The sequence below is a fragment of the Stomoxys calcitrans genome, chromosome 1 (genome assembly GCF_963082655.1).
Source record: "Stomoxys calcitrans chromosome 1, idStoCalc2.1, whole genome shotgun sequence".
Classification (NCBI taxonomy): domain Eukaryota; kingdom Metazoa; phylum Arthropoda; class Insecta; order Diptera; family Muscidae; genus Stomoxys; species Stomoxys calcitrans.
The window spans coordinates 257,367,333-257,379,440 of record NC_081552.1 but is presented as its reverse complement, the minus strand read 5'-3'; the positions used below and the strand labels follow the sequence as shown (position 1 = coordinate 257,379,440).

Sequence of the window (12,108 nt, the reverse complement as noted above, 5' to 3'; positions counted from 1 at the left end):
TCTTGACTTCTTGAGCCTCTAGACGGCCCAATTTTCAACCGATTTGGAACAATTTTGTACAACGGCTTCTCTCATGACCTTCAACATAAAAGTTTAATATGGTCTGAATCGATCAATAGCTTGATACTACTCCCATATAAACCTATCTCCCGATTTAGCTTCTTAAGCCCCTACAAGGCGAAAATCTAATACGAATGAACTGAAAACTTAAACAATGACTTCTATAACGTTCAGCATTCATTTATGGTCCGAATCGGACTATAACTTGGTTTTTTTATTGCTATGTATTGGGGCTGAAATACTTCAAGTATCGTCCTTATTGTTGAGAAACTGCTAATTTATGCACCACGTTTAGCCTCATGGGCCAATTTTAAGCGGAAATCGACTATGACTTACCCCAGACGATACGGGTCCGTTTGTATTGCATTGATATGATTGACATCTCTCTCAAACCTAAACTAATAGCAGTAATAATGGGAAGTTCATTTACCTTAAAAAAGACCCCCTATTGGGACACGTTCCTGAAATCGTATCGGGTACTATTTAGCTTTGGCATGGTCCATAGAACACATACACGGATCCACTCGAATGGGTCAGTGTGGCGCAGGCAGGCAGGCATAGCCGTAAGAAAGGAACAGATAAATTGATACATCTGTATGTAAAAATCAGCAACACCAACAACAACTACAACGACACACAAAAAACAACACTAGCCGCAATACAAAAAGATGCCGCAGATGCTCGCTCGGTAGCCGCAACAACCGCAGCAGCTGATGTTGAATGAAGAAAGGAGATGAGACACAAAATTGCAAAAAATAACATGAAGAAGAAGCAGGAAAACGCAAAAAAATACTTGTTTATTCGGATTTGTGTTTTTAAATTTAGTACTTGGGCAGCTTTCAATACGATCAAAACGTTCTATTCTTTTTATACCAAACCGTATAAATTACAAGATCTATTTTTTTTTTGCAAAAGTCAGCAAATCATTATCTCTAACTGAGAGAAATCACAAAAAAAAAACGAAAAAGACAATTGAACGATTTTTCGTGCGAAGAAGTTTTTGTAACGGAAAATTAAACATTTCAAATTAGTTTTCGAAGTCACAACAAACTCTTGCCGTTGGTGTTGTCGCTGAAGAAGAAGAAGTAAACGGAGGATCATGAGCCCTAAACTGCATGAATTTGCGGTAGTACTCAAACGTGATGGTCAAAATACTCCCTGGGGTATACGTCTGGTCGGTGGCAATGATCTAGATACGCCTTTGATAATTACACGGGTAAAACAAAAACAAAAACAAATATCGAAAAATATTTTTAGTGACTGTGATGACAATGACATTATTTTTTGTGTGTGCAATTTGATTTTTATTTGGACGATGATGAAATTGAATGCCATTATGCAATGTGAGATATCTATCTGACTATCTGTCACCCAGCGAAATTTTAAAATGTTGTGTTCATCGATCTGACAACGCTGTGCCGATTGTCTTTTGCTTTTAAGGACATTTATTGCTTAATGTCTTATGCCCAACGTCTGCAAATATCTCTTGCGTCCTCTTTGGTTTGTAATTCATCAAAAATTTGGTTAACGAGCAGAAAATTGATTTGCCAAGTTTATTTACCACAACAAAACATTCTCCCTCAAAAAAAAAAAAAAAAAAAACACAATAAAGAAACTAAAATTTACAAAAAAATAACAAAAAATTAAACAATGCCACTATCAAAACTAAGCGAAATGTAAAGTAAGGCATAATGGTGGCAGCCATACCACCGCACATTGTGAATGAAAACAAAACATCAAACCACAGCGCCCAAGAATAACAAAGCCTCCGTCAAATGCCACCACTTGCTACTCTCCCACAACCTGGCCGCCAATAAATATTGGTACCATGTTTTCCTGTTGTCGTTTTTTTTTCATTGCTCACAGTTGGCATCAATTTAGCCAGTTTTGTTTGCAAAGTTTTTTTTTCTCTCTCACTTGATTTTTATTGTAATTTGTAATCGTGGCAAATTGCGCTTTTTCTTTAATTTACCAAAAAAAAACAGTGGTGTTTATTTTCCCTTTTTTCTGCTCTCAAAAAATGATGAATGTCTTGTATAGACAAAGTCTCTTTCTATTCTTCCCCCTTGCAAAATACAGCACAAGACGCCTTTGGCTGCGTCGTCATGTAAACAACTCACCAACAACAACAATTACGTACAAACATTTTGCTTCTCAGGTATTTAGCTACCTTTAGAGGCATATGCATGTATGTGTGTGTTAATGTGTCGTCTCTGAAAATTACACATATATGTATATGCAAGTGTTTGAAATTGTTCTCTGCTCTTGGTGCAGATGTGTGTACAATGACCACATTTGATAAATTCTTGTGAAATCAACAAACAATGTCAACATATTTTAACTTTCTTACCCAAAATCCTTGAAATAATGTCAAAGTTAGACACCATATATCAGAATGTTCTTATAATTAAATTAATGATTTCAAACGTTTTGGCATATCACAATATTGGCCTTAATGGTCAATCAAAATATTGGCCTAATGCGCCACTGATTGCATGTAATGTGCACGACGGTCTTTCGAAGTTTTTCAAACATGTGCAGAATCATACTTGTTTTTGTTTAGCATTGCGATTATGTTTTGATGGCGAAATACGAAATTGTATAGAATTACCTTTTAAAAAGATTTGCATTCATTTTTGGTTTGTTAATGTGTGTTGCATTGCATATTCATTGCCTGCCATACGCTGTCCATTGAAGTTAGCCTATATGGGTGAGAGCTTCTCAAGCAATCATAGCAAAATCGTATGCAATAGTATGGTTGCCCAAAAAGTAATTGCGGATTTTTCATATAGTCGGCGTTGACAAATTTTTTCACAGCTTGTGACTCTGTAATTGCATTCTTTCTTCTGTCAGTTTTCAGCTGTAACTTTTAGCTTGCTTTAGAAAAAAAGTGTAAAAAAGTATATTTGATTAAAGTTCGTTCTAAGTTTTATTAAAAATGCATTTAAAAATTCGCAATTACTTTTTGGGCAACCCAATATAATGGTGTATTACATAGCGGTGAGTTGAAAGATTGGGTGGCACCGTAGCGCAGAGGTTAGCATGTCCGCCTATGGCGCTAAAAGCCTGGGTTTGAATCCTGGCGAGAACAGCAGAAATAAATTGTCAGCGGTGGTTATGCCATCCTAATACTGGCGACATTTGTCAGATATTTTGCCATGTAAAAACATTTTCCCAAAAAGGTGTTGCACTGCGCGCGCCTTTCGGACTTGGTTATAAAAAGGAGGTCTCTAATCATTGAGCTTAATCTTGAATCGGACAGCACCCATTGATATGTGAGAAGTTTGCCCTTGTTTCATAATGAAATGTTTCTGTATTGGGCCGTTAAATCAAACATCTCATACAAGATTTTGTAAAGATTGAATCAAAATTGTGTCTAGTACAGTCCCTAAAGTCCATATCAGATGAAAGATATATGAGAACTTTATCTAAATCTGAACCGATGTTGCACACGTATTAAGACGTCACATTTAACATCTTCTAAAGACCGGATCAAAATTGTGGCTTATACGGCCTTAAAAGGTCATATCAGATGAGAGTTATATATGAAAGCTATAGCTAAATCTAATCCGATTTGGTTCATATAGACCGATCTCTCAATTTATGGTTTTGAGCCCATAAAAAGCGAAAATCGCGGAAATTTAGGACAGCGAGTTAAGTTAAGCCCCTCGACATACTTCTGCAATATGGCATGGATCGGTCCAGATTTGGATAAAGCTGTCATATAGACCGATCTCTCGATTTAAGGTTTTGGGCCCATAAAATGAGCATTTATTGTCCGATGTCGCCGAAATTTGGGACAATGAGTTGTGTTAGGCCCTTCGATATTCTTCTTCATTTTGGATCAGATCGGTCCACATTCGGATATAGCTGCCATATAGACTGATCTCTCGCTTTAAGGTCTTTGGGCCATAAAAGGCGAATTTATTGTCCGATTTCGCCGAAATTTGGGACAGTGAGTTGTGTTAAGCTCTTCAAAATTTTTCTGCAACTTGGTCTAAATCGGTCCAGATTTGGATATAGCTGCCATATAGACCGATATCTTGATTTAAAGTCTTGGCCCCATAAAAGGCGCATTTATCATCCGATTTCACTGACATTTGACACAGTGACTTATGTTAGGATTTTCGACATCCGTGCGTATATGGTTCAGATGGGTTTATTTTTAGATATAGCTACCAAAAGGACCATTATTTTGTTATGCACAATTGAACAATGACTTGCACTTATTAGTATTTGGTCCAAATCGGTACATATTTCTGTATAGCTGCTATGGGGCATAAGGTATGCATTTTTCACCGGATTATGACGAAAGGTGGTTTACATATATACCCGAGGTGGTGGGTATCCAAAGATCGGTCCGGCCTAATTAATGCCTTTTTACTTGTTTCTTTTTCTACTTGTTGTTAAGCAAAAAATTATTTCCGGCTAATTAACTTCAAATAAAAACGCATTTTTCCCCTGGAAACATAGCGTTTTATTTTTTGTCAAATAGCAATTAAGCAAAAATTAGTAATAATTTTTAAGTTTATAAATATAGTCAATTAGTAACAAGCAGTGTTTTTTTTTTTTTTTTTGAGAATAGACAGCATATGAAGGTGGTGGTTTTTTTAAGTTTGAGAAACTTTTTTACAGGTCAAGATAAAATGTCACTTTCATAAGGCTTACTGTTCTTCGGATAAATCTTCAGTATCAGAGTATTTCGTTTGCTTTCGTATATAAAAGAGAATTTTTTATTCAAAATACGATTACTGGCTTAGGTGTATGTCCATAGTGGCATAGGGCGGATTAATATCCGCACCCTTCAACCTAAACTATTCAAAATAGCAAATAATTTTGTTAGGTGTATTGTCTGTCGAAAATGGAAAAGCAGACTGCTGTGTTTATTATTTTATTTTATTTTAACTAACACTCTCTGCTATTATTACTACAAGATCTGCTAAAATATTTAACTCATATAAAAGCTGAGCCGACAAACCTAATTTGCTTTAATAGCAAACAAATTGTTTTGCTTTTAAGGCATACATAGTTGCTTCAAGAGATAGAATTTTGACAATTCACAATAGTATTTTTAAACTGACGACCTTAGGATGGGCTCCCCATTAGGTATATATATTATTGATCATCTTGACATTCTAGCCATGTCCGTCCGTCTCTCCGATTATTCGAAAACACGATAGCAGTCAACGAATGAAGATATCCGCTTGAAATTTTGAACATATATTTCTTATTGCTATACGTCCTTAGGGACTGCAAATGGGCCATATCGGTTCCGATTTGGATATAGCCCCCATATAAACCAATCAACGGCTTTGAATTCTTGAGCCCCTAGATGCCTCAACTTATCTCCGACACAAAGACGTCTTTTTGACTTTCAACATCATTGCCAAATTTGATCCGTATCGGTCTATATGCTGATATAGCTCCTATATAAACCGAGGCCCTAAAAACCTTAATTATTGTCCGATTTTACTGGAATGTTGTAAGCAAAGTATGTTTACACCCTCAAAAGGCAACATCAAATCCCGCTACCAACTCGCCCCGGTAGCCGAGTTGGTAGCGTGCTTGGATTATCAGTGCAGGGGTCGTGGGTTCGATCATCGTCAGAAGCCTTGGTCTGTCGCTACTGTGGTATAGTATTAAGCAATCAGGCTGCTATTCTAAAATTGCAAATATTTTGCTGAGATGGCATCAAAATTGATTACTAATAGTCAAAAGACAGTGCTTGCTATTATCAAAATACCTTTTTTTTATGAGGATAGCAATAATTGTTTGTCACTTAAGGAGTTTATCAAAGACTTAAGTTACAAAAACAAATTTTGTTGTTTTGTTGTTTGCAACTGTCATACGCTTGACAAAACGATATGCATATCTGAATTCCCTTTCTTAGCAGAAAAATATTGGTAGTTTATCAAACATTTTTCCCAAAAGCAAGGCAAATTTGAAGAAAATTCTCTGATCTGAAGTTTATTCGAATAATACATAAAGCGACAAATATGTCTAGATCGGGGTGCCTTCATTTATTCTTTACAGATACTGTAGAACAAGTAAAAAGGCGTTAAGTTCGGCCGGGCCAAACTTTGGATACCCACTACCTCGGGTGTATATGTAAACCACCCTTCGTCAAAACTCGATGAAAAATGCATACCTTATACCCCATTGCAGATATATCGAAATATATTCCAATTTTAATCAAACACTAATACGTAAAAGTCATTGTTCAATTGTGTATAACACAATATTGATCTTTTTAGCAGCTATATCTAAAAATAAACCGATCTGAACCATATACGACACGAATGTCGAAAAGTCTAACACAAGTCATTGTGTCAAATTTAAGTGAAATCGGATTATAAATGCGCCCTATATGGGGCCAAGACTTTCAATCGAGATATCGATCTACATGGCAGCTATATCCAAGTTAGGCCTAATTGCAGAAAAATTTTGAAGAGCCTAACACAACTAACTATACCAAATTCCGGCGAAATCGGACAATAAATGCGCCTTTTATGGGTTCAAAACCTTAAATGAATAAATCGGTCTATATGGCAGCTATATCCAAATCTGGGCTTAATTTAACTCACTATCCCAAATTTCGGCAAAATCGGACAATAAATGCGCCTTTTATGGGCTGAAAATCTTAAATCGGGAGATCGGTCTATATGGCAGCTATATGCAAATCTTGATCGATCTAGGCCAAATTTCAGAAGTATATCGAGGGGCTTCATTTAACTCACTGTCCCAAATTTCGGTGACATCGGACAATAAATGCGCCTTTTATGAGCCCAAAGCCTTAAATCGAAAGATCGGTCTATATGGGAGCTATATCCAAACCTGAACATATCTGAGCCAAATTGAAGAAAAATATCGAAGGGCCTAACACCCATTTTCGAACCTAACCTGCTTATGGACAAAAGAAGATTCTGTGCAAAGTTTCAGCCCAATAACTCTACTTCTAAAGACTGTAGCGTGATTTCAACAGACAGCGGACGGACATGGCTAGATCGTCTTAGATTTTTACGCTGATCAAGACTATATATACGTTATAGGATCGGAAATGGATATTTCGATGTGTTGCAAACGGAATGACAAAATGAATATACCCCCATTCTTCGGTGGTGGGTATAAAAATGCAGTAAATTATGATTTACTATATCACAAATAGAGACACTGTATAAATTACAAAAAAAAATTGGATTGTATTCTGGAACACTAAATATGTTCCCTTACATTTTATATATCTCACTTAAATTTTTTGTTAGTATTTTTTTGTTTTGAAAAATTACAATGTTCTAAATTTAAGTATTGATTTTAGATATTATATGTAACATAAACAATAACATCCACCAAAATTCAAATTGACATTTTTTTTATTTTTGGAAATATGCCAAATTGGCAAACAAAGCAGATACATTTAACCCATGACATGGGGCGCACTGCCATTTTATGAGATTCTATTTTTAAACAACACTGAACAATGCCGAAATTATTTTATTAATCTAATTATTGACACAAAACAATACAAGGCCATCTTGGTTTGTGCGGTGTGGATTCAAATTTTTATTGGCGAGATTTTATAATTTTTTTTTAAGAGCAGGAAAAACGGATTTAGTACCTTGAATTCAGACATACATATATTTTTCGTTTTTATGCATAAAAAAATTAATTTTATAAAAATTATTCATTGGACAATCAAAACTCCGATGTCAAATATTTCTTATTCTCAGATATGAATGTTAAATATGAAATGTTGTTGCTTAACAAACAATGTTTTGTTTTCCGACAAATACTCGGAGATGTTGTTGTAAATTATTCAATTTGTCTATCGCCCATTATAATTATTAAAAATTATTCAATTTCTTGTTTGTAATTTGTATATTAAATAAATACGTTGGAAAAACATTACAAGATATGTATGTATTTAACTACCCATAGCTTGTTAATTATCTTTTACGAATTTTCCAAGTTTGTCTCTTGTTATTAATTAATAAATTTCCCATCACATTCTCTTGTGATGTGAAAATGAAATGAAAATAGCCAAGGCCAAATACGAAAAGCAAATAAACTAATAATTTTCAAAAAAAATAAAATGAAATATGTTCAAATAAATGTCAATTTAACAAATGAAACGGGGACATGAAAATGCAAACAAAATTTTTGAATAGCTTAGAAATTAGCAAAAAGGCATTAAGTTCGGCCGGGCCGAACTTTGGATACCCACCACCTCTGGTGTATATGTGAACCCCATATCGTCAATATCCGGTGAAAATTGGATAACTTAAGCGCCCAAATTCGGCACGGACATTGAGTGGTCTAATATATATGTCATTCTTCAATTTTGTAGAACACAATATTGGTCTTTTTGGCAGATATATCCTAATATGAACCGATCACAAACATATAAAGGTCAAATATCGGGTGGGTCAGAAAAACTCACTATTTCAAATTTTAACGAAATGGGGTAATAAATAAAGCTTTTATGGGCTTCAGACCCATATCGGGAGATCGGTTTAAATGGCAGCTATATTTAAATATAGTCCGATCAGAACCATATTTAGGTCGGATGTTAGGAGGCCTAAAACTACTCACTGTTACAAATTTCAGCGAAATCGGATAAAAATAAAGCTTTTATGAGCTTCAGACCCTTTATCGGCAGATCGGTCTATATGGCAGCTATATCTAAATATAGACCGATCTAATCCATATTTCGGTCAGATATCGGGAGGCTTAAAAGAACCCACTGTTTTAAATGTCAGCGAATTTGGGTAATATATAAAGCTTTTATGGTCTTCAGACCCTTTATCGGGAGATCGGTCTATATGGCAGCTATATATAAACAAGGACCGATCTAATCCATATTTAGGTCAGATATCGGGAGACTTAAGATAACTCACTGTTTTAAATTTCAGCGAAATCGGGTAATAAATAAAGCTTTTATGATCGTCAGACCCTTTATCGGGAGATCGGTCTATATGGCAGCTATATCTAAATAAGGAGCGATCTAATCCATATTAAGGTCAGATATCAGGAGGCTTAAGATAACTCACTGTTTAAAATTTCAGACCCTTTAACGGCAGATCGGTCTATATGGCAGCTATATCTAAAAATGGACCGATCTAATCCATATTTAGGTCAGATATCGGGAGGCTCAGAAAAACGCACTGTTTTAAATCTCAGCGAAATCAGGTAATATATAAAGCTTTTATGATCGTCAGACCCTTTATCGGGAGATCGGTCTATATGGCAACTATATCTAAACATGGAAAAAAGTGTAAAAAAAAAGTATATTTGATTAAAGTTCATTCTAAGTTTTATTAAAAATGCATTTACTTTCTTTTAAAAAATCCGCCATTACTTTTTGTGCAACCCAATATATTCTTGATTGTGAAAGAAATCTAAGACGATCTAGCAATGTCCGTTCGTCCGTCTGTCCGTTTGTCCGTCCATCCATCTGCCTTTTTGTTGAAATCACGCTACAGTCTTTGAAAAAAGAGATATTGAGCTGAAACTTTGCACAGATTTTTTCGTTGTCCATTGGCAGGTTAAGTTCGAAAATAGGCTATATGGGACTATATCTTGATTTAGCCCCCATATAAACCGATTCGCCGAGTTAAGGTCATAGGCCCATTAAAATTATATGTTTTATCCGATTTTACTGAAATTTAGGACAGTGAGTTGTGTTAGGCTCCTCAACATCCCTGTTCAATTCGTCTCAGATCGGTCCAGATTTAGATATAGCGTATTTTTTGTCCGATTTCGCTAAAATTTAGTATAGCGAGTTGTGTTGGGCTCCTCGACATCCTTGTTGAATTTGGCTCACATTGGTGCAGATTTGGATATAGCTGTCATATAGACCGATCTCTCGATTTAAGGTCTTTGCCCATAATAGAAGCATTTATTGTCCGATTTCGCTGAAATTTAGTATAGCGAGTTGTGTTCAATACGGCCCAGATCGGTCCAGATTTGGATATAGCTGCCATACATACCGATCTCCCGATTTAAGGTTTTGGACCCATAAAAAGTGAGTTTAATAACCAATTTTACTGAAATTAGGCACAATGAGTTGTGTTAGGCCCCTCGACATTCGTATGATTAAGATCTGTCTTTATTTCGACATAACTGCCATATTACCAATCTCTCAATTTTGGGTAATGAGCTCATAAGAGGTAAACGTAGCGCAGAGGTTAGCTTGACCGCCTATGACGCTGAACGCCTGGGCTCGAATTCTGGCGAGACCATCAGAAAAATTATCAACGGTGAATTTCCCCTCCTAATGCTGGCAATATTTGTGAGGTCTAATGCCATGTAAAATTTCTCTCCAAAGAGGTGTATGAAGAAATTTTATTACACACAGCAAATATGTTGAAAATTATTCACTTTCTTAAAATTTTTTTACTCAGGGCGTTTTTTCCTAAGATTCCCAAAAAAATAAAAATAATATGTTTTAAATACTTTAAATAATTTTAATTTATCCTTTAGGTACAAGTTGGCAGTCCAGCTTTTGGTGAAGTTCTTAGAGGCGATATTATATGCAAAATTGGAGAATACGATGCCAGAGATGTTAGCCATGCCGATGCTCAAATGTTATTCCGTACAGCTGGTAATGAAATCAATTTAGTCGTCCACAGGTAACTTGCAAAAATCAATAACCCTTCCTGTTAAACGCTATATCAAAGAACAAAATTACTATCTTCATCTACAGAGATAGCAAAATTGCTTATACCCAGGGCTTAAATGCAGACAATTCGAGACCAAATTCATCATTACTTTCCACAAGCCCAGATCCAAATTACCCACATAGGTTAGAAAGAAAGAGAGAGAGAGAGAAATCTCTCTTTATATAATTTTTCTTTAATATAATTTTCCCAAATTGCTTTTGTCTTTTAGAGCTCCTTCACCTTTTCTACCCGGTCCTGGCTGTTATGAACATGCTTTGGAAGAACCCATAAATACGTTGCCTCAAACAGTATTTCCCAAATTGAATCCATCGGGAGGTTATGTGCCCCCATCCAGCACTTTTCAACCAATGCCAACCAGGGATCATCAACAGGATGTGGCTGAGGAGCAGGCCACCATAGTGAATCAAGTGAGTCCCTAAATGCTTACTACTATTTGAAGAATAAAAGAAACTGCCACCACCACCAACACCACCACCTCCACCACAATCCATTCAACTTAAACAATCGCTATTACTCATCTAATGCAAATTTGCGCTTGGCTTTTTCTTATTTGGATGCTTCTTTTATTTTTAAATTCTATTAACAAAATATTGTTCTTGTTCTTGTAGCTATAGCTATAGTTGTTGTTGTTACTTTCTTCTATATGCAATAAAAACATCTGTTGATTTGATTTTACATAACCTGGTGGCCACTTTGAAATTCAAATTTAAACAAAAGCTTTTCACTTAAAAAATATTTCATATTTTTTGGGATTTTTTTTTTTGGCATTATTAAAATACATCAAATTCATTCATATCATATAGTATATATAATATACATTTATATATAGTATATATATGCATATTCATCCCCATTCCTCCATTCATCGGCCTGTTTGGTCAATTAACAATTCATATAATGAATTTGCCTAAAAGTATGCTTTAAAATTTGTCAACTATGTAACGGAAAATGAATTTTTTTTAAATTCAGTATGGGATGATTAGTTATAAACACTGGTTTAACAAAAGAGCACAACATGACTTAAAAAAATCCCATTCTCACATGTAATCAATGCCAAACGCCACCATGTTCGAATCTTAGTGAGAACATGGTGGCGTATACAAATCATTTGTTATTTTCATAACGTATACGCACTGGAGGCTTAGCTTGTAGAGTTAAGAATAAAACCCGGTATGCAACGAATTTTCGTAGTCATAAGAAATTTATTGTCATTTTCTAAGCGACACATTCGTTTTGATTTATGATTTTCGATTTGATCAGGGTGACATTGTGAGCACTGGTAACTTTTCTCGGTTTGTTTCGTTGACGGAAAAGGAATGCTTTGATAATTTTATGCGCCACATAATGCATATATTTGCATAAAGTAAAG

The 12,108-nt window shown here is 35.3% G+C and overlaps 1 protein-coding gene across 10 annotated transcripts in view; it reads left to right on the top strand.

Annotated features, from left to right (window-relative positions):
• LOC106087167 (PDZ and LIM domain protein 4) overlaps positions 1 to 12,108 on the top strand; it is a 75,346-nt gene that overhangs the window by 20,742 nt on the left and 42,496 nt on the right. For 5 of the 10 annotated variants that reach the window (XM_013252101.2, XM_013252102.2, XM_013252105.2 and 2 more), the window contains exons 2-4: positions 10,540 to 10,688; positions 10,763 to 10,861; positions 10,948 to 11,146. In XM_013252101.2, coding sequence (XP_013107555.1) covers positions 10,540 to 10,688; positions 10,763 to 10,861; positions 10,948 to 11,146 — 447 coding nt within the window. Of the gene's footprint in view, positions 1 to 872; positions 1,277 to 10,539; positions 10,689 to 10,762; positions 10,862 to 10,947; positions 11,147 to 12,108 lie in introns of those variants that run through there. The other 5 variants (XM_013252109.2, XM_013252108.2, XM_013252115.2 and 2 more) reach the window with 4 other exon arrangements.